Source organism: Nicotiana tabacum, chromosome 6 (genome assembly GCF_000715075.1).
Source record: "Nicotiana tabacum cultivar K326 chromosome 6, ASM71507v2, whole genome shotgun sequence".
NCBI lineage: Eukaryota > Viridiplantae > Streptophyta > Magnoliopsida > Solanales > Solanaceae > Nicotiana > Nicotiana tabacum.
This window is the reverse complement of record NC_134085.1, coordinates 129,880,855-129,903,490: the sequence shown is the minus strand read 5'-3', so window position 1 is coordinate 129,903,490 and position 22,636 is coordinate 129,880,855. Positions and strand designations below refer to the sequence as shown.

Sequence of the window (22,636 nt, the reverse complement as noted above, 5' to 3'; positions counted from 1 at the left end):
CTTCGTGGGTTCAAACCCTTTGTGAATGCCTCCGCCGGCCACTCATCTAGTACAACAGGTAGCAACATCCTCTCTTTCTAGAACTGCATCACGAATTCTCATAGCAATTCGGAATCGCCTTGCACAATCCTGGATATGTCTGCCTTCTTGGCTTGGACCTTCCTTGCCCCAGCGCGGGCCTTATTGAATGAATTTTCAAGCATCTCAAAATAGTCAATAGAATGCTGGGATAAGAGTAAATACCATGTCACGTCCCCCTTTGTGAGGGTTTCACCAAACTTCTTCAATAGGACTGATTCAATCTCATGTTGAGCCAAAATCGTTCCATTTCACAGCCGTGGTATAGGTCGTAATATGCTCATGCGGATCTGAAGTCCTATCATATTTTGGTGTATCCAGCATCTTGAACCTTTTTTGAATCAACTTTGGTGTTGCGCTCGATTTAAATGGTAGTTAAGTATATTTTTTTCGAATCCGGTCCTTTTAATATTGGTGGTATGCTTGGAATCTGATCCATTTGGGCGTGAAACTCTTTCGTATTTTGATCCATTTGTTTGTTCATTTCCCACACAAACCTCATAAGCTCAGTTTTGAAGGGATCATTCCCGTTGTCATTACTAGATCCTCTACCGATCCCTCCGGCACCGTCAAAATCGACCACACCCCTTTAGGTGTTATTATTAACTCTTTAAGCCGTTTGATTTGCAGGAACACCGGGAAGAACCGGGCCCTTTCTGTTTGCATTGTTATAGGCTCTTGATAATGCTTGTTTCAACTCCGTCATTACCTGGTCCTGCCTTGAGAGGTGACTTATGATTGCCTTTTGTTGTTCTCTTAAGATTTTCACCGTTTCTACGACATATTCCTCTTACGCGTCATCGGGAGTTGGATCCCGCACATGCCATATGTATTGCCCTTCACGAACCGGGGTTGCTTCGTCCCCTTTGTTGCGGGTGTCGCTGATCGAGTCTTCATATTGAGGCAAATCTTCGTGTCCCTTAACGTTACGTATGATGTTGTCATCATTAGTTGCCAAGAATTTAGTGTCCTACATTGGTTGTTGAATCTTCTATTTATAGCTATACCTAGGAAACAAGATCTTAGGATCAAGCTCTACTTAAATGACAATAAATGAGTCATTGATAAATATGTAATAGCACACTATGAATGCAAATATTCTCTATAACAATTGCCCTTTTAATGTGAAAGAATATTCTCTAATTGAATGCTATGCGATGACAAATATTCGACCTGCTCCCACTGATTACGCTCCATTCGAGATTTATCGATGTCAATTACAATTATTGTTTCCGGTACTGATTGTTACTTGACTCGCCTTTTACCTGTCTTTGGTTCCACGTGTCATGTCACCATTTGACCATTTAATATAAATTAATTTTATCCCATACATATAGTTTAGTCCATACCATAATTATTAAATCTTACTCTCCACAAAAATTAATTTAAAACAGTAACATAGCGAAAGTTTTAAATTTAATATTGTAAGTAGTGCGTAGTTTATAAAAGGATTCTTACCTATGTATATTGCGTATGAAACTTATTTACCCTCTTTAATCAAGTTTTAACTTAATTACATGGTTATATATAATTTATCAATTATATACAAATTAGTTTTAAATGAGTATCCCTTGATTGTAGCATTTTAATTTAGTAAATTCCGAAAAATCCTCACAATTCCTTACTTACCTAGACAGACCCTAATCTTTCTAAAGGATTTTTCTTTTTCTCTCTTTGAAATCAACTCTTTTTCTACACCGGTTCTACAAAGATTTTTTCTTCTAAAGCTCATAATTTCTCTAACAATGGCGAAGAAAGGGATTAATTTTTTATCCATTTGAATTTTGCCATGACCGGAGTTTGGAGCTTTTCCGAGCTTCCCCTTTTCTTGTTGTGTTTCGAAGGTGGGCTAGCAGTAGATATATATTAATTATTTGGTTGGATTGTTCGAATTGAAATTGTCAATCAATAAATTTTGAAGGTGTTTGACTCTCCACCATTGACAACCATAAACAATCTTCGAAGCTTTGAATTCGAATTTTCAAAAAATATTTTTTATTTGGATTGGGTGTTATTGCAAACGATTGAGAATGTTTTATGGAGTTCATATCTCAATTTTGAGGATATTTGATGAAGATTAGATTTAATTTGATTGAATCTTTAGATTGAAATTCGAAGAAGAACCCGAAGAACACATCACATACAAATTATATACAAAAGATATATTGTATAAAATTTGTATGAAAATTGTATTTAAGTTGTATGACGTTGTAGTTGTATTTAACTAGGTAAGAATGATGTACAAAAGTCATAGATAAGTTGTAAATAAGTTTTATACTATATAATTAGTTGTATGAAATTTGTTTTAGTATGTATGTTGTTGTAGATATATCAAATCTTGTATTCAATTTGTATGAAATTTATTGTAATTTGTATGCTGCTATACCATACATTATTTTTTTCTTAAAAAAGGTAATTATGGCAAAGAGAAAAAGAGTTGCGCTAATTATGGCTTAAAATAGGTAACACACAACTAGAACGAGTTTTATTTAGATGGAAGGACAATTTGAAATTCGTTCCCTCCGATTACGCCCTTTTCCAAGCAAAGAATCCCCTAAATTAAGGCATTAATAATGAATTATATATAAATTATAAGTAAATTTTTTTTAGGAAAAATAATATATAAAACTTGAATAATTTTGATAAATAAGTTTCAAATATTATATAAGAAGGAAAAAATCCCTTTATAAAATTCTGTAATGAGAAAGAAGAAAAAGGAAAGAAGAATAAAGAACGAAACCGAAGTTGAAATGGATCCAGTGAAGGCCCGTTAGCCAGATCCAATCTAAGCAGGCCCGTGTTTAGTCCAGAAGCATCTACAGGGGGAAAATCTGAAAATACAAATATTCCCCCGGTGAACAGCCACCCCCAGTCTCCCGTCGGCGACATCTAATTCCATAGAGCCGAAAGCAGCGCAAAAAAAAAAAAAAAATATAGTCATTTGTGTAACGAAACACCTAAAGAGAGAGAAAATGGTAACGTCATCGGTTGTCAACACATACCCACTGTCCAGTTATACATTTGGTACTAAGGAGCCCAAAATGGAGAAGGACACCTCCGTCGCCGATCGCCTTGCTCGTATGAAAGTCAAGTAATAGTTTCTTCTATTTCTTTATTATTTTTGTATTTGAAATTCTGTTAGCTTAGATTCTTCCAGATAACTGGATCAAAATATCTTAAACCCTAGGTAAAACCTTTACATTTTTTTTTTTGGGAATTTAAGAACCTGTTATAATGTGATCTGCAGCTATTTTAAGGAGGGCATGAGGACTAGCGTCGAAGGAATTCTGTTGGTATGCTTTTGCCCTAGATTCTTAATTATGTTTGTTTTGTCACATCTAGTTGTTAGGAACTCCTTAGTTGTCGTTAAACTGCACAAAGTGAGTGGCGTCTTGTGCTTGATTCAAATGTTAGCTCAGTAATTATGATTTTGCATCTGTTGATATCGAGATCTTTAGTCCTTGTTTAGCCGTGTAGTTGCTTTTTCGACATGTTATATGCTTGTACATTTGTCATCACTTATAGAAAAAGGGATTACCTTATCAAAAAAAGAAAAGAAAAAGGGATCAGTCAACATTTTAACTCTCTTGCGTTGATTTTCTATGCATTCGTTAACATTTTTGAGATGTATATCCTAATCCAAGCAAATATCCTTGCTGGTAATATATGACCCTTCCGTTATGTGCCTAACATTTCTATTGACTTAGCCAAAAGAGGGTCAAACTTTCTAATTTTTGGTCTCAATTCAGACATCAATATCTTAATCTATTTAAAGCAAAATTAGGTCTTTATACGTTAAAATATTATAAGTTACATCTTTATATATTTACAAATATTTAAACAACGGATGAACAAGTTATAGTCTAGAAAAGCTGTCTGACTCCCTAAATAGTAATAGTGCCATATAATTGGAGCACAAAGAGTATATGGAAGTGTTTTTTGCAACAACAACAACAACAAACTCAGTGTAATCCCATAAATGGGGTCTGAGGATGGTAGTGTGTACATACTACATAAGGAAATAATGGAGATAAGCCAAGTAACAAACAATGATAACGACAATATTATATGGTAACGAGTGTGAATGACACAACATGTAATAATAAAGAACCATGATAAGATAATACAAAAATAATTCTAGTACTACTGGTAAGCCTAGGAGAAACACACATATTAGTTAACCTACAACCCTAATTCTCGACCTCCACACCTTCCTATCGTGGGTCTTATCCTCGGTAAGCTGAAGCAACGACATATCTTGCCTAATTAGCTCTCCCCAATACTTCTTAGGCCTACCCCTTCTCTTTCTCAGACCTGACAACACCTCACACCTCCTGACCGGAGCATCTATGTCTCTCCTCTTGACACGCCTAAATAGGGGTGGGCATAATACCGGTTGAACCGAAAAAACCGGCCGAACCGTGAATTTCGATTTAATCGGTCGGTGCACGGTTTCTAAATTATTAAATTTTGATTTTCGGTGGGGTTTACGGTTTTGGTGTTTCGGTTTTCGGTTAAACCAAAAAACCGAACTTCTCTGAACTTGACTGCAGATTTTACGCCATCTCGTGGAAATACACCTGTTCATCCCTTGGCTGGAAATTTAACAGGGAACAGAACCCCCGCTTATTTTCAGCAACCATCACAGATAAAAAGAAGAGATTATCTGAACTTTTCAAAGAAAGCTTGAGAAGCTATCAGGACCAAAATGGCATAATACTGAAGAAAAACAAAATGGTACAAATACTAAAAAAGAAACTGCGTCAACTGATGCTCAACTTCCACCAAGATCCACTCCTGGGACACCTTATGCGTCTGTGTGTAGTAGCGAAAGAACACCAGTGGACTGATAAAATCTGACGTCAAAACGTCAAAGTCAGCACAATGTTGTCTTCCAAGGTTGCTCTCAAGTCGTAGCTTTAACGGAAGGAGGAGTAGAATGAGTCCTGCGCGTAATGTTGGCTGATGACAAAAGTTGTCTCTCTTAAGGTATCTGTATATGTGCATGTGCATGTTCATCAGGAATTCTGAGACTTTAAGGTACAGAATGTGACCATTAATGGTCAATAAAACTTAATGGGATTTACGTCTGGACTTCTAATTTACATTGATTTGTTAACTACTAAGCTGAAAATCCAGCAAAAAGTCTGGATCCATTGTATATCCAAGATATAAAAATCTTGAATCGTTAATAACCGAAAAACTAAACCGGAAATAACCGAACCGAACTTTTAAAAAACCCGCACCGAACCATAAATACTTTGGTTTGATTTGGTTATTAATATTATAAAACCGAAAACCGATAAACCGAACCGTACTTTCATAATAACCGACCGACGCCCACCCTACGCCTAAACCATCTCAACCTCGATTCCCGCAACTTGTCCTCCATAGATGCCACTCTTACCTTGTCTCTAATAACTTCATTCCTAATCCTCTTGGTATGCCCACACATCTATCTCAATATCTTCATTTTAGTTACTTTCATCTTCTGGACATGAGGCTTCTTAACAGACCAGCACTCAGCCCCATACAACATAGTCGGTCTAACTACCAAACTGTAGAACTTGCCCTTAAGTCCAGGTGGCACATTCTTATCACACAAAACCCCCGAGGCTAGCCTCCATCTCATCCACCCTGCTCCAATACGATGAGTAACATCCTCGTCGATCTCCCCGTTGACTTGAATAATAGACTCAAGATACTTGAAACTATCTCTTTTGGAGATGACTTGAGTACCAATCTTCAATGGAAGTGTTTTTGCTGGAGAGAGATTAAGTAAATGATGAAGCAATATGACCTTCATCGATGGGCTTATTTCAGTTGGAAAAAAATCCTTATGGTAAGTGGTAACTGGTTTTTAATGTGAGCTAATTAGGGGAAGTAGAATCATTTGGATCATTAGGAGATCTTCCTCGTTCAATAGATTGGGTTATGGTTACTAGACATTGACCTTTGTTTCGTCAGCCATCTTAGCGAAAAAATAGCCATCAATAGGGGGCACTTCATCCATTCAGCGGGCCTCCATTTTTTGGTCCTATATAGCCGAAACCACAGTTAGCGAAGGTGTTAAGAAGGGTATAAGGTAGACCTTATGGAAGGAAGTTGCCTCAAAAGACCTATAATCTCTCGGAGTCCATGCAGACTTAGCGAAAGATAAGACATGGAGGAAGAAAAAGATCTATATAGGCGACACCAATTAGTTGAGAATATATTTTAGTCACGGTAATACATTTGCTTTAGGTTTTATGCTTTGTAGGAGAGCATGATCCGAGATTTTTATGCAAGTGGAATATATAGGGAACTTCTAGAACTTTTTACTTTTATTTTTAATTGTATAATGTTGGTGTGAGATGAATTTAAATGCAAAAACATGGTTAGTGAGGATTTATATAGCCGGTCCCAACTTGTTCGGAACTGAGGTGTAGCTGTTGTATAGCTTGCTTTTGGAATCTGGATCAGTTGTGGCCATTTAAATAAATGAAGAAGTGTATTTAAGAGAAAAGGTTCATAAAATTCTACATAGTGTTCCTTATTTGAAAAAAAAGAATGCTACGTAGTGTTCCCATTCCCGGGTTTAGATGGATAAGTACTAGACTTTTATTTTAGGTTGATTTAGACTTGCACCTGGAACTTCTAAAACTTTCAAACGATCTGTTCATTTTAGGGGAATTTGGATTTTATTCAAGTTTAGTGCTGGGTGGCAGTGAAATTGTGGGGAAGAGCAAATGCTCTTTCTTTTTGATGAAGTAAGTGGAATATCATTAACAAAAAGCATTAAGAAGATGCATAGGATACAAAAGAAAGGAAACTAGCAGCCCAAGAATAGAGAACAAACAAATGCTCTCTTTTCTTACAAGAGAGAACTTTTATGTCTGGAAATAAGAATCTCATGAGTTGTTACAATAAGAATCCCATGAGGTTGTTACTTGCAAATGTCCCTAATTCTACCTGAGGATGCAATTCTGATTGAAAGCTGCGTGGAAGACTGATCTTGGTCTTAACAGATGTTAAAACGGAAAAAAGGGGTCTGAGAAGCATCCATTCTTCCCTGTTAATTGTTTTAACTAGGAAAAGATATATAGTCTATGTTAATGTTAAGGAGATCATCATCATAAAAAAATAATTATTTTCCACAGCAATTTTTGCTTATAGAAATATGATTATTGGGTCTCAACCTTCTGAATGGGAGGAAAAAACAATAGGCCATGCAACCCAATTTTCAACTTTATTTTGGGCTATGTATGGTTGTGATAGGAGAAGACATATATACTTGTCCACTTAAGATCATTAGTTGGTTGTTTCTTCTTTCACTTGTTTCGCTAGACAGTTCATAGTATTGATACATTATTTTTTTAATACTCCATAAAGAACCTTTATACATAGATGCAGTCTAAATCTAATTCAAGAGACAACTTTACACAATATGTTAACTGGTTAAATTTTGGCACATAAATCTAGCTGATTAGTTAGAAGTTTGCTATGTGATTTAGAGTTTTAATCTGTCGAATAGAATTAAGATGACGTGCTATACATGAAGTTGGAATTCACAGGTACAAGAACATAATCATCCTCATATTCTTCTTCTGCAAATTGGGAACACATTCTGCAAACTTCCAGGTGGACGTCTGAAACCAGGAGAGAATGGTATGTTTTTGTTTATGCTCCCTTGTTCTTACTCGCATTTCTGGCGTCATGAATTACTTGCTAAGCTTTGACGGGGGGATGCTAGCATTTTGTTTCTCATTTTGCAGAAATTGAGGGTTTGAAAAGGAAACTCTCCAGTAAACTTGCAGCTAATTCTCCTGGTCTTCAGCCAAATTGGCAGGTACATTGTTGAGTGTTTCAATTTTTGTAGTATTTATTGGTGTGTTGTAGCGTGGCATTGGGTTTGTGGAGAGTGGTCCTGAATTACTTTGGTGTACAGTGGGTGATGCCAGATACTGTTAGATATGTGTTTTGCACATCTGGGCTGGTAGACATAGGAGAAGAAAACAAAAGGCATGGAAGGTTGCTCTGTTAGCTTTTATGTGGGTCATATGGAGAGAGAAATAGTAGAGCTTTTGAGGGGAATACACTTGAGGAATAGCCTTTTGTCTTTGCTTGATTTTGGTGCACCCTTGATATACCTACTTGTATAGACGATTGGGTGTCTTTCGTAGAGAATCATGTTCGGTTGGAGATTCTCTACTTTTTGGTATACCTCTTGTATCCGGGAGCTTTCCCATTTTGTTAATAATACCATTTACCTTATCAAATTCTTTTTTGTAGTTTTTTTTCTTTCTTTTGGCGTGGAAGATAAAGGAGAAAAAGGGGTTTGGGTTAAGGCATTTAACATGTCACATCGCATGACAATTTACTCTACCATAGAACTTAAGACGGTGACAGATATGGAATAAGTATGGCTTCGGGCATCTTTTGATGGTATAAATGTGAAAGCTTGCTGAACGGTTAATTTTGAAGTTTACACCCCATAGAGCTGGTCTATTATAGTTTCTGCCTACTTTAGCAGCTGCTCAAATGGTATAACAAAATATTTTGTTGGTCTGTTTGGTGGTTGACCTGTTTCGTCTGAAAAAGGTTGACCTCTCTATAAGTGGCTAAGTTTATCGTATTGAGAGAATTATGCTTTATCGACTTAACAAATCTAAGGAGATATGATGTTGGGTTGTTGTGGCTGGTTATATTATTTTTTTCTTTTTTGGAAAATCGTTTTTGTATTGCCGTTTATAGTTGGCGATCTTGAGAGTTGTAGTTTATTTTCAAACATTGAACATTTATTACCTGAAGCAAGTGAGCTTCTATTTGACTAAACTCATGACACACTTTCATAGCTTCCTATAAGGTTCCATCTATCTAATCATTGGTCGTCATTCAAGTGTTTTTTCTATTTCTCCTCTCTTAAAATATTATTTAATGTTTTTGCGGTGATCTCACTTTTATCAATGCAGATCGGTGAGTGTGTGGCCATCTGGTGGAGGCCAAACTTTGAAACTATAATGTATCCATACTGCCCTCCACACATAACAAAACCCAAGGTACAGTAGTATTAAAGTTTTCCTAAGATACTTGATCTCTTCTCTTGTTTTATTTTCTTCCCTTTGTGGGGGGTGGGGGAGGGGGGAGGAGGGGCATTGATTTAGAGGAGAAACAATATCCACTTTTCGGAATAGAAGGAATTCGAGACCCTACTTATATTCAAATATGCTACCAAGCATGATAGAAGGGAGAAATATCGTGTCTGGGGGTGTTGAAGTAGGGCCTTGGTTCCTCTTTTGGTGAATGACTTTTTTCTTTGGACTTGTTGTGGGCCGTGCAGGAGTGTAAGAAGCTCTTTGTTGTTCATCTATCTGAAAGAGAGTACTTTGCAGTCCCAAAAAATCTGAAGCTTCTTGCTGTGCCATTGTTTGAACTTTACGACAATGTTCAGGTATAACCATTAATCTTCTTTGTTGCATCATAATATGTTTTTCCCAGGTATAGCGCCTATATATCCTGTAACACTCAGTGTTGTGCTGACTGGGGGTCTCAAGTGCCTGTACAGCATCATTTATGTAAACCAGCTGATAAATGGTTGTCATTCTATTGACGCTCTCTCAACTCATTTCAGAGATATGGACCCGTGATATCCACAATTCCTCAACAGCTTTCCAGATTCCAGTTCAACATGATCCACCCATAGATTAGTTTTATGGACATTCAGGAGCTCCTTCTGGCATACAATTGCACAAGACATAAGATTTTTACTTGAGGTCCCATATTTTCAGAATGATAACCCTATTTTCTGACATGATTCTCTCATTTCCAGTAGGCATATGGACTGATTTTTGTGGACTTCTATTAATTTTCTATTGACTTATTTCTGATGGACATCCTAGGTGTATTGTCGAAAGCTTGTTTGCTTGCCTGTTGTAATGTACAATATTTACTCATTGCTGTGTATTTTTGGTTTTTGAATGTTCACATGTAAGATGGAATAGCACTGCTATGTTTCATCTGTTCACCAGGCTCTTGTACATAGCTGTACTTAGTGATCTCCAAGGATATCGCCTTTTGAGTTTGTATTTTGGGCATCAAACTTGTGCTACTTTCATTTCATTATACTCAGCATGGATCCAGGTCCTTCACATCATTCCATTGAAGAACTCTTTTTGTATTGGCATCAATAGGAAAAGGTTTGGAAACATAAATTTGTCTTTGCATCAAGTTCCAATGGAACTCGACTTGTAATTTCATTTTTTTCTTTCATGTAAAGGCTTTATCATTCTGTCCACTATCCCCCAAATGAGTGAAATGCTTGCACAGATTTGTCGAGGCTTGTAATTTAATTAGTCGAGATGTACTTTTTACGGCAGTAATGTTGTAGGTTTGAACCTTACTGAATCTACCATCTACTCATCTTTACCTGGTACAAGGCATTTGCGTTACCTGCCACTTTGCAGAACTCAATTTCTCTGTGAGCCATATTTTGCTTATTTTCTTGACATCTCATAGTTGGGGTGTTCAAGGTCAGTGTGTTCTGAATCGCAATAGTCCTGTGTAAATCACCATTTGCTCTTGTGTTCTGATTCTGGGAATTTCTCAGTAGGAAAAATATGGCAATGCTCTTTAGTCAATATGCTCTATATATGTTTCCAACTTAACAAGTTGATGACATTCTAAAATAGTGTCTATGCTCTTTAGTCAATATGCACTATGTATGTTTCCAACTTAACAAGTTGATGACATTGTAAAATAGTGACACTAGGGAATTACATAACATACAGTCCGATCATATTGGTATAAAAATCGACTCAGATAATGACATACAAAACCTTTTTCCATTTACGTGTTTATTCTCGTTTACTTCACGTTCCTATGAAGCTTATTTTGTTTTTTAAAGGAAGGAGAGGTCTTGTAATTTGTTTCTCTTTTCACAAGCGCGTTATATGATCTGTGAAATGAAAATTTCGTTTATCCCGTTTCTCTAATATATAATATACCCAACATGAGTTTGTATTAAGGAGTAGATGCTGCGCAAAAGCTATTGCGCCTTAGCCTAATTTCTTATTGGAATGCTAATACACGGCCTTATATTTTCGGGAGAAATTCAAAAATAGCCTGATTTACAAGTGTTCATTCAAATATAGCCACAGTTTCAAATGTAATCGAAATTTAGCCACTTTTCATGTAAAGATAAATCTGAACGAAAACACTGTTCAAATCCGAAAAAAATACTCTAGTATAATATACTGAAACTCTTGTATAATATATTGGAACTCCAATATAATATACCGATCCAACATAATATACTGGAGATTGGAACACTGACGCTCCAATATCCAGTATATTATATATGTTGGAAGTTCATAAATAGGTGCATCGATCTCCAGTATATTATGATAGAACTTTCCGTGTTGTAGCAAAATAGTGGTTATTTTTCAATTCCTTTGCAAATGCTGGCTATTTTTGAATGATCAATCCGAAAACTGGCTAGCCAGTGCTATTTTAACTATATTTTCTCTCGTTTGCTCTACATTACGAGCTTCGTATACAGCTACAAAGCTTACCTTTAGTTCGCGGTCGAAACTATTTATATACGGTAGCCACAAAAGTATAAAAAATTTGTATAGTTTTTATATATAACATGTATATATATATATATATATATATATATATATATATATATATATATATATATATATATATTGTTCACTATTATTTTGAGAGCGATTATACGTTGTCATTTTCCCCTTTTAATATGATGAGAAGAAGGGGGGCTGATCTCTTCTCCATATCAATATTACTATACATTTTTGGGTGTATAGCTCTGTTGGCAAGCGCTGGACTTTTAACATAATGGTCGTAGATTCAGGTCTTGTTATAACTTTCAGAAATCACTATGTTTTAGTGGTTATTAGTTAGTTGTAGCTACCATTTACTATATTATTTTCTATAGCTATATTTTTAGATTTTTTATAGTGTATTCGATGTATTTAAGCTACTGTATTCATGAATACAGTAGCATTTCTAGGTGTGAATCAGGGGATTACAACTAGACAAATTTTTGTATTCGAGTGTATTCGACTGTATTCATGGCGTGAAACATGGGATTACAGCTGGACAAATTATTGTATTCGACTATATTCACGGCGTGAAACAAGGGATTATACTGTTTTTAAACGGAAAGTGAATCAATTAACATAATAGACTCCTAATATAACTCAACAAACTCAATTATAACACACAAATTTTGTATTTTCAGTTATAAAAAAGATTCTTAACCGAAAACTCCCCAAAAACATAGCAATCTTTAGAGAAATTATATAATACATCTGAATACATAAATTATATTAATTAAAAAAAAATATATGAATACATTCATGGAATATAGCGAGACTGTGAATGCAATGAAATACATAGAATACAGCGGGATACATTGAAATACAATGAAAAAAAGACAATGAATACAATGAAATATATAGAATACAACGACATACATTGAAATACAATGAAATATATTAACAAAAAATTCAAGTTACTCAGCTCCAAACTCCGTCGTCTTTGTTCAAGAACAACCCTAATGTCGTCTCGCCGTCACCGATGCCTCTGGTTGCCGATGTTACGACGGAGAAAATTTCTATATCGGATGATTGCTCGGCAGCCCAAAAGTCTTTGCCGGAAAAGATGAAGCGCTGCTGAAGTAATCACCTCCCGAAAATCGTACCAATGATTCCATTGGCGTTGCTGTCGTAGGCGAAGTTTCTCTTCCATTTGAAATTTCAATAGCAGTTTATTTTCTGGAAATCATAGCTTACAGAATCAGACGCCCAAAGTTGAGTAAATCAATCAAATGCAGTAGCAATTATTTTCTCAAATGCTAACAGAAGAATTTTACCCTCTTTTTTTCGTGTTTTCTGGAATGGGGGAAGAGGATGGAGTGTATCAAATTAGAGAGAGAGAGAATGTGAAGTGAGAAGTTTACATCAAATACGGTAATTATGTGAGAGAAAAATCTGAAAAAGGAGAGAGAAAAATAAAAAATAGCGTATATAGTGGCTTAAGGGAGGAGGTAACCAAAAATAAATATTTTGCTATAAACATTAAAATGTATCTATAGAATATAATATTTTAAAATGGTATTTATTTAAAATAAATAAGGTGTTAACCTTTGTTGTAGGAGGTAAAAATTCCATATCTAAACCTACCTTATACTAGGCATAGAAGGCCTCAAAGGTGACTCTTCGGCTTTTAGCCCAAGCCACTTGTTGGGTGCTTGAGAGCATCTTTCTCATATCCATTGAGGCTTTCATTTCACGTTTTGCAGGTTTGGCGCTGTTTATTATGATATACAAGTACCCCCTATAACAAAGCTTAATATCCTATTTATTTTAAATAAATACCATTTCAAAAAATTATATTATATAACTGCTTTTTACTCTTTATAGTAAAATATCTAATTATGGTTACATCCTACCCTTAAGCCACTATATATGCTAATTATTATTTTTCTCTCTCCTTTTTCAGATTGTCTCTCACATAATTACCAGTAAAATTCTCAAACCACGTTCTCTCTCTCTCTCTCTCTCTCTCTAATTTGATACACTCTATTCTCTTCCCTACAAAACCACGATTCTGCAACTGAAATTGTCTCCCACCCATATCGCCTAGGTCTTCCTCATTCTCAGTCACCACATTAATTTTTCTCTCAACTCTCGGTTGTATTTTGATACAAGTAATTGCTGTAAGTATTTACCTTCTTAGATTTTCGTTTGGATTTTGTATTTTGTATTTTGTTTGTTTTCTTAAACAATAACCATTGTTATTGTTTACTCAACAGAAAGCTCTCGTTTTTCTCTCCAATGTCGGATTCAACGTCCCACAAGAGGGTTACCAGAGGTATACCAACCGAAATACTCAATTTCAATGGGCCCTCTTTCTCTTTGCAAATCACTCAATTTGATGCCAATTTATGGTTCCCTCTTTTGGGACTATGCTATGCGGAAGATAGATGCTGATGCCATAAGCGAGAGTGAAGCACCCTCAAAGATTGTTAGGCAAATTACAAATTCGAATACGTCTAAGATAATGTTAGAGTAGTCTTATGTAAATGTAGGTTTGGATGGTAGTTTTTTGTGAATACTGTTTTTGGATAGTGTTTTGGTAAAGATGGTGTTTAGTTAAGAAAAAAATATGTTTTCATTTTATTCACTGTATTAACAGTGTCTATATATGATCATTTCAATTATTTAGTTGATGTATTCAGTTTTTGTGCATATGAATTCATCTGTAATCAACAGGTTGTGTTTGTATGGTTACAACAGGTTGTATTCATATGTATTTAACAGATTGTATTCATATGTATTCAACATATTGTATTAATCTATATTCAACATCTTGCATTCATATGGATTCAATAGGTTGCATTAATATTAATTTAACAGGTTGTATTCATCTGTATTTCAACAGGTTGTATTTATCTATATTCATTAGGTTGTATTTATCTGTATTTACCAGGTTATATTCATATATTTTCCACAGGTTTTATTCATATGTATTTTACAGGTTGTCTTCATATATATTTAGATATTAGGAGTCTATGAGACCTTTATACAATATATATTTAGACCTTCATATGTGTATAACAGATTGTATTAATATGTATTCAGGAGTATTTGAATACATGTATTTAATATTAAGAGATCATATACAATCCCTGATACAAAAGTCGTTTTATATTTATATGTATTCAGAAAAAAGAATCAGTTCTAATGAATGAAATATTACATCTTTTTACAATACAATCATATCGTATGTATATAATAGATTATACTCATTTGTATTCAGATGTATTCAAATACATATATTTAATATTCTAAGATCATATACCAACTATGTATTTAGATTTTATTCATCTGTATTCAAAAATCATGAATTAATATAATAGTCGTATTGTAATTATGTATTCAGATTTAATACACCAACTAAATATATCCAGAATATATTTGCAAAAAAAGCCAACATGTATCATTGGTTGACCAATTTCTATATATTAATGTACCAATTCTCTATTTTATTTGTTGAACACAGAAGCACACACGAAAAAAAAAAGAAAAGGGAAGAAACAGACTATCGGTGTGTGAGACCCCATATTTTTTTTCTTCTCTCTTCTCTTACGTAATATACGTAACATGGCGTGGTTATATTAGGTATATATGATTGGGTATAGCATATTGGGAGAATAAGACTGAAAATGTGTGGTAATATCAAGGAACTAAACTAAAGCTTTAGGTCAAAGGAATCCCTTAAACAAAGGTTCGTGGTTAAAGAAATAGCTCGGGTAGCACCCCGCGCGTTCGGAAGGTTTAAGTTAACTTCCACCTGTAGGATAAGACTAAGAGTGTCTAATATGCTAAGAATAATGTGTTATGAGGTATTATAATATCGCACTGGTCACATGTTAAGTTTTGAAGTCTAGCAAGTTGCGAAATAAAGATTGACAAAAGTTATCGTAAATTTCTCTAATAAATTTTCTAAACTTTGGGTCAAATGTATCAGACCATTTATCCTAATATATAAAGAGTTATGGGACTCACAACCTACTGAATCTAAGGTCTACGAGTCTAGTTCGCAACCAAAAAAACCTCACATCAAACCAATATTGGAGTAAAAAGTTATGACTGTTTTACCGTGGACTGTCCAGGCTGAAATCGGGTCGCGAACCGGGTCGGGTCAAACAAGTGGTATAAGTCGGCAAATTCTACTTTTAAGACCTCAAAATATTTCATTTTAGTCCCAAAACAGTGAGCAAGCTGAAGAGAAGGTTCCATGGTGTTCTTGAGTGATTAAGATGCGTTTTTAACGATTTCTATCGGTAAAGTTTGCATCAATATATTCACGACATACGATTACACGAGCATACCATGCATATTTGATTACTATGAGGTCGGATGTCGGCCCTGGAGGCTATCAGAGTTTCAGTGTCAGGTGGTATCTCTATTACTTTTTTTACATCAGCTATGTATGATTCTACTTTCTGCCTTACATACCAGTACATTTTTATTTGTACTGATGTCCCGTTGCCTAGGGAAACTACATTTTTGTTTCGTTCGTGCAGGTCCAAGTAGGGACTCTGATCGACCCCTCCGCTAGGATTTCGGGGTTCAACTGTGAGTTGGTAAGCTCCACCTCTTCCTGGAGCTTTCATAGGATGGTTATTTTTGTTGTACAGTTTGGGTATAGTCGGGGTCTTGTCCCGACAGTGCTTCTGACACTCTTAGAGGCTATTGTGGACATAGTATTTTGGGTTTCTTTTTGCATCTTTCAGTCTCCAGCCCATAGGCTTGGCATGTATATATATGTGTGTAGGCATGTATGTCTCCAATCACGGCCTCGTCGACCAGCTAGTACTTTATTATTTTGGCTCGTCTACCTTTGTTTATATGGCTTATTATTATTCAGGTCATGACCTTAATGGTCCAGACTTAGTATTTCAGATGTTGTGCTGCCCGATCTGTTGACCCCCAGTTTAGTTAGCTAGTATGTTTAGTGGCTAACTCGATCGAATACAGTATCGAGTGCCAATCGTGCCTCCCCTAGTTTGGGGCATGACAAACTTGGTATCAGAGTAGGTCATATCCCAGGGAGTCCACAAGCCGTGTCTAGTAGAGTCTTGCTTATGGGTGTGTTGTGCACCACACTTATAATCAGGAGGCTATGAGGCATTTAGGAATGGTTACGTTTCTTTCAATTAATAGATCGTGCTATAGAGCGAAGTTATAAGAACATTTGAAATCTAAATCATGCCTTTATGTTTCTTATCTAACAGGCTACCTACGCTCAGGAAATGGCACAACGAGAGATAGGTATGGATCCGGGGAAAGGTACCAGTCATTCCCCACCGGGTCAGAGGGATACATTTCCCTTAGAGACACACAATGAGTCTCCAGTACCCCTAGTTTCAGCTTCCCTAACACTTGTTGGAGCCTAGAGAGATGCAGTACCCCCAGCCTCACCAGTTCCATTAGTACCTGAGGCAGCTAGAGACACAGGACCTCCAACACCTGTTGTTCCCCCATCAGAGACTGGGGAGCAGGGGATGAGGGAGGCAGTTCAGTTGCTAACTAGAATGGTTTCTATTCATGAGCGACAGCTAGAGTTGGGAGCAGATGCCTGGAGAGATCGGACAGGAAGCTCGACGGTACGAGAGTTTTTTCACTTGGCCCCTCCATTATTTGCAGGATCCAGTTCCACTGAGGATCCCCAGGACTTTATAGACCAAATGTATAGAGTATTAAGGGTGATTCATGCCTCCGTCACCGAGGCTGTGGAGTTGGCTTCTTTTCGACTACGTGATGTAGCCATCCTATGGTATGAGGCATGGGAGAGATCTAGAGGACCTTTCCCATCGGATTCGTGATACTCGCAGGGATAGGGATGAGAGTAAGAGGGCTCGTACTATGGGGTCTTATAGGGAGCCACGGGGTGATTTTAGGCCCCCACTCCATCGATATCCAACTCGGTCAGCAGGTAGTTTCCCACCATAGATGCAGGGCCAACGGTTTGATCGTTCTATTCAGTTAGGACTGAGGCAGAGCTCAGGCCAACCCGAGGGTCGTCGATAGGAGCATTTCGCACAAATGAGACAACCTACTCCTCCATGTACTCAGTGCGGTAAGATGCACACCGGGCAGTGTAAACAGGGTTCGAGTGCATGTTATCATTATGGGCAGACATGACATTTTATTAGCCGGTGCCCGGGGTTAGGCAGAGGTGCACCAGCTCAGCCTTTAGGATCTACAACAGCCTCTTCACCCTCAGTCCGTGCTCCCTGACCAGGTCCACAGTCTACTCAGGGCCGTGGTAGGGGAGAGGTGGAGGAGACACCTCAGGTTCTAGTGGTGGCCAGAACTGCTTTTATGTACTCACAGGCCGACAGGATTCAGAGGCATCCCTAGATGTTGTCATAGGTATATTGACAATACATTCTCATGCCATTTATGCATTGATAGATCCCGACTCTACATTTTCATATATTACTCCATTTATTGTTGGTAAGCTTGACATGAGATCTGAGTTGTTGCCACAGTCAGTTGAGGTATCTACCCTAGTTGGCGACTCTATTGTAGCTAATTATGTCTATCGAGGTTGTACAGTGTTAATTAATGACCATCCAACCTCTATTGATTTAGTTGAATTGGTTATGCTAGACTTTGATATCATTATGGGTATGGATTGGTTGGCAGCTTGTTATGCTAATATTGATTGTCGTGCAAAGTTGGTCCGATTTCATTTTCCTGGTGAGCCTGTCCTTGAATGGAAAGGTAATGCAGCCACGCCCAAGGGTAAGTTTATTTCATACCTTAGGGCTCGGAAGTTTATTGCTAAAGGTTGTATATACCATCTGGTTCATGTTAGGGATATAGATAAGGAGCCAGCGACTCTTCAGTCGGTTCCTATTGTGAATGAATTCCCGACGGTATTCCCTGATGAGCTTCCAGGAATTCCCCCGAAAGGGAAATCGATTTCGCTATAGATTTGCTTCCTGATACGCAACCTATATCCATTCCTCCTACAGAATGGCTCCTGCAGAGCTAAGGGAATTAAAGGAACAACTGAAGGACTTGCTCAATAAAGGCTTTATTAGGCCAAGTACATCCCCATGGGGTGCTCCGGTGCTCTTTGTTCGATAGAAAGATGGCTCCTTGCGGATGTGTATTGACTACAGGAAACTAAACAAAGTCACTATCAAGAATAAATATCCTCTTCCACGGATTTATGACTTGTTCGACCAGTTACAAGGTGCCAAATGCTTTTCGAAGATCGACTTGCAATCCGGTTATCATCAGCTACGAGTCAAGGATATTGATATCCCAAAAACAACATTTAGGATGAGGTATGGCCATTTTGAATTCCTTGTCATGTCTTTCAGGCTTACAAATGCCCCAACAGCCTTGATGGATCTTATGAACTGGCTATTCAAACCATTCTTGGATGAATTTGTGATTGTGTTTATTGACGACATTCTGATATATTCACAATCGGAAGCCGAGCATGCGGACCACTTGCGAGCTGTATTACAGACTCTCCAGGACTATAGATTATATGCTAAATTCTCTAAATGTGAATTTTGGCTAACTTTTGTAGCTTTTCTTGGTCATGTTATTACCAGCGATGGTATCAAGGTTGATGGACAAAAGATTGAAGCTGTGATGACTTGGCCGAGGCCCTTGAATCCGATAGAGGTTCGTAGCTTCTTAGGCTTGGCAGGGTATTACCGAAGGTTTGTGGAGGGATTTTCCTCTATCTCTGCACCGTTGATGAAACTGACACATAAGGGAGCTAAGTTTCAGTGGACTGAGGCATGTGAACAAAGTTTTCAGGAGCTAAAGAAAAGGCTTACGACGGCACCTGTCTTGACTCTTTCGGATGGCACCGAGGGTTATGTTGTCTATTGTGATGCCTCAAGAATTGTCCTAGGTTGTGTTCTTATGCAGCATGGTAAGGTTATCATGTACGCCTCCAGACAGTTGCGGAAATATGAACAGAACTATCCTACGCACGATCTTGAGTTAGTCGCAGTTGTCTTTGTCCTAAAGATTTGGCGGTATTATCTATATGGGGTTCATATTGATGTTTCACCGACCACTAGAGCCTTTAGTATTTATTTAAACAGAGGGAGATGAACCTATGACAAAGAAGATGGCTAGAATTACTAAAGGACTATGATGTTAATATTTTATATCATCCCGACAAAGCTAATATTGTTGCTGATGCCCTTAGCCGGAAGTCCATGTGTAGTCTAAGCCATGCTGAAGTTGATAAGGTCAAGATGACCAAATATCTATGCTAGCTAGTTAGTTTGCAGGTGCATTTGGTAGATGCAGAGGGTGGACGCATTCTCGTTCAGAATACGGCAAAATCTTCTTTTGTTACTGAAGTGAAAGAGCGACAACACGAGGATCCTGAGCTTATAAAACTGAGGAAAAGTATTCCACAGTAGGTACAACCTTTATTTGAGCTAACTGGAGATGGAGTCCTTAGATACTAGGGCCGCTTATGTGTACTGACAGTCGAAGAGCTCCGCGCCAAGATTCTTTTGGAGGCCCATTATTCTAGATATGCAGTTCACCCTGGAGCAACAAAGATGTATCGGGACCTTCGATAGATCTATTGGTGGAATGGAATGAAAAAAGATATCGTGGAGATGGTAGCCCAATGTCCCAACTACCAGCAAGTTAAAGATGAACATCAGAGGCCTGGAGGCCTGACTCAGTATATTGAACTTCCATTATGGAAATGGAACATGATAAATATGGACTTCATCACTGGTTTGCCTCGTACTCCACGGAGGTATGATGCATTTGTGTAATTATTGATAGGCTTACAAAATTTGCTCATTTCCTGCCAGTTAGGACGACATATTTAGCCGAGGATTATGCCAAACTTTACCTTCGAGAGATTGTTCGCCTTTACGGAGTGCCATTATCTATTATCTCTAATCGAGGGACTCAATTTACAGTACATTTTTGGAAATCTTTTCAGAAAGGTATAGGCACGCAGGTAAATCTTAGCACCGCTTTTCATCCGCAAACTGATGGACAAGCAGAGCATACTATTCAGATAGTTGAGGATATGTTACGTGCCTGCGTGCTAGATTTTAAAGTAAGTTGGGATGATCATCTACTTCTTATTGAGTTTGCTTATAATAACAGCTTCCAAGCTAGTATTCAGATGGCTCCTTACGAAGCACTATACGGGCGGAAATGTAGGTGGCCGATCGGTTGGTTCGAGGTCGGGGAAGCAGAGTTGCTAGGTCCTAATTTAGTCCAGCAAGCAATGGAAAAGGTAAAACTTATTAAAGACCGGCTGCTTACAGCACAAAGTCGGCAGAAGTCTTATGAAGATGTTCGACGACGAGACTTAGAGTTTGATGTAGAAGATTGGGTTTTCGTGAAAGTATCGGCTATGAAGGGCGTCATGCGATTTGGAAAGAAGGGGAAGCTCAGCCCTAGGTATGTTAGACCGTATAAGATTATTCGAAGGATTGGTAAGGTGGCGTATGGGCTTGATTTGCCTTCAGAATTGGAAGCAGTCCATCCTGTGTTTCATGTATCTATGTTGCGGAAGTGCATTGGAGATCCTTCACGTATTACGCCCATTGGGGATATTCACATTGCTGAAGACTTATCTTATGTTGAGGTACCGGTAGCTATTTTAGATCGGCAGGTAAGAAAGCTTTGAACTAAAGAAGTGGCTTCCGTGAAAGTGTTATGACGAAATAACAAGATCGAGGAAATGACCTGGGAAGCTGAGGAGGAAATGAGGAAGAAGTACCCCCACCTATTTACGATTTAAGGTGAGTCACATTTAAATAATTAGCAATTATTTTTACAGCAACTTAATTGGATTTTATATGATTTGAAAGTGCAATTTAAATTTCTTATTGCGAGATAGCTATATGAAGCCTAGTAGTTAGAATCTTCAGAATTTGATTTATGCTTTGAAAATGTAACAAATATAGCCTCGCAAATAATGTATTAGCGGAAAATAAATGAAACCAAGGAATTGACTTGACCCATTCGCGGACGAATGTTCTTAATGGGAGGAGACTGTGAGACCCCATGTGTTTTTTTTTCTCTCTTCTCTTATGTAATATACGTAACGTGACATGGTTATATTAGGTATATATGATTGTGTATAGCATATTGGGAGAATAAGACTGAAAATATGTTGTAATATCAAGGAACTAAACTAAAGTTTTAGGTCAAAGGAATCCCTTAAACAAAGGTTCGTGGTTAAAGAAATGACTTGGATAGCACCCTGCGCGTTCGGAAGGTTTAAGTTAACTTGCACCTGTGGGATAAGACTAAGAGTGTCTAATATGATAAGAATAATGTGTTATGAGGTATTATAATATCACACTAGTCATATGTTAAGTTTTGGAGTCAAGCAAGTTGCGAAATAAAGGTCGGCAAAAGTTATCGTAAATTTCTCTAATAAATTTTCTAAACTTTGGGTCAAATGTATCAGACTATTTCTCCCAATATATAAAGAGTTATGGGACCCACAACCTACTATATCGAATGTCTACGAGTCTAGTTCGTAACCAAAAACACCTCACATCAAACCAATATTGGAGTAAGAAGTTGTGACTGTTTTACCGCGAACTGTCCAAGCTGAAACCGGGTCGCGAACCGGGTCGGGTCAAACAAGTGGTATAAGTCGGCAAATTCTACTTTTAGGACCTCAAAACATTTTATTTTAGTCCCAAAACAGTGAGCAAGCTGAAGAGAAGGTTACATGGTGTTCTTGAGTGATTAAGATGCATTTTTAACGATTTTTATCGTTAAAGTTTGCCCCCGTGCCTAGAAACGCAATCTCTATGCTTTGCAATCGTTTCCCCCTTCTATTAACTGTGTTTGGAGCTATTCTTGGAAGATAGGAATTTTTTGTTCTTTCTGGTTCTTCAGGTTTTATACTTAGTTTGCCAAGGTAATCATCTTGGGACTCTTTTATGATCGTTTTTACAAAGTTCTACTGATGTTTCGTCAAGTTAGGGTCATATGGCAAATCTGCC

The 22,636-nt window shown here is 37.3% G+C and overlaps 2 protein-coding genes across 2 annotated transcripts; both read left to right on the top strand.

Annotated features, from left to right (window-relative positions):
* Positions 1-2,918: 2,918 nt before the first annotated feature.
* On the top strand, positions 2,919-10,433 carry LOC107811853 (pre-mRNA cleavage factor Im 25 kDa subunit 2). The gene is made up of 7 exons (XM_016636843.2): positions 2,919-3,169; positions 3,326-3,371; positions 7,632-7,725; positions 7,833-7,906; positions 9,030-9,116; positions 9,398-9,508; positions 9,689-10,433. The coding sequence occupies exons 1-7, from the start codon at positions 3,051-3,053 to the stop codon at positions 9,758-9,760; spliced, it is 603 nt and encodes a 200-aa protein (XP_016492329.1). The 5' UTR covers positions 2,919-3,050; the 3' UTR covers positions 9,761-10,433.
* A 10,462-nt stretch (positions 10,434-20,895) lies between these two features.
* Positions 20,896-21,300, top strand: LOC142182048 (uncharacterized). The gene has a single exon (XM_075255910.1). The coding sequence runs from the start codon at positions 20,896-20,898 to the stop codon at positions 21,298-21,300; it is 405 nt and encodes a 134-aa protein (XP_075112011.1).
* Positions 21,301-22,636: the final 1,336 nt, after the last annotated feature.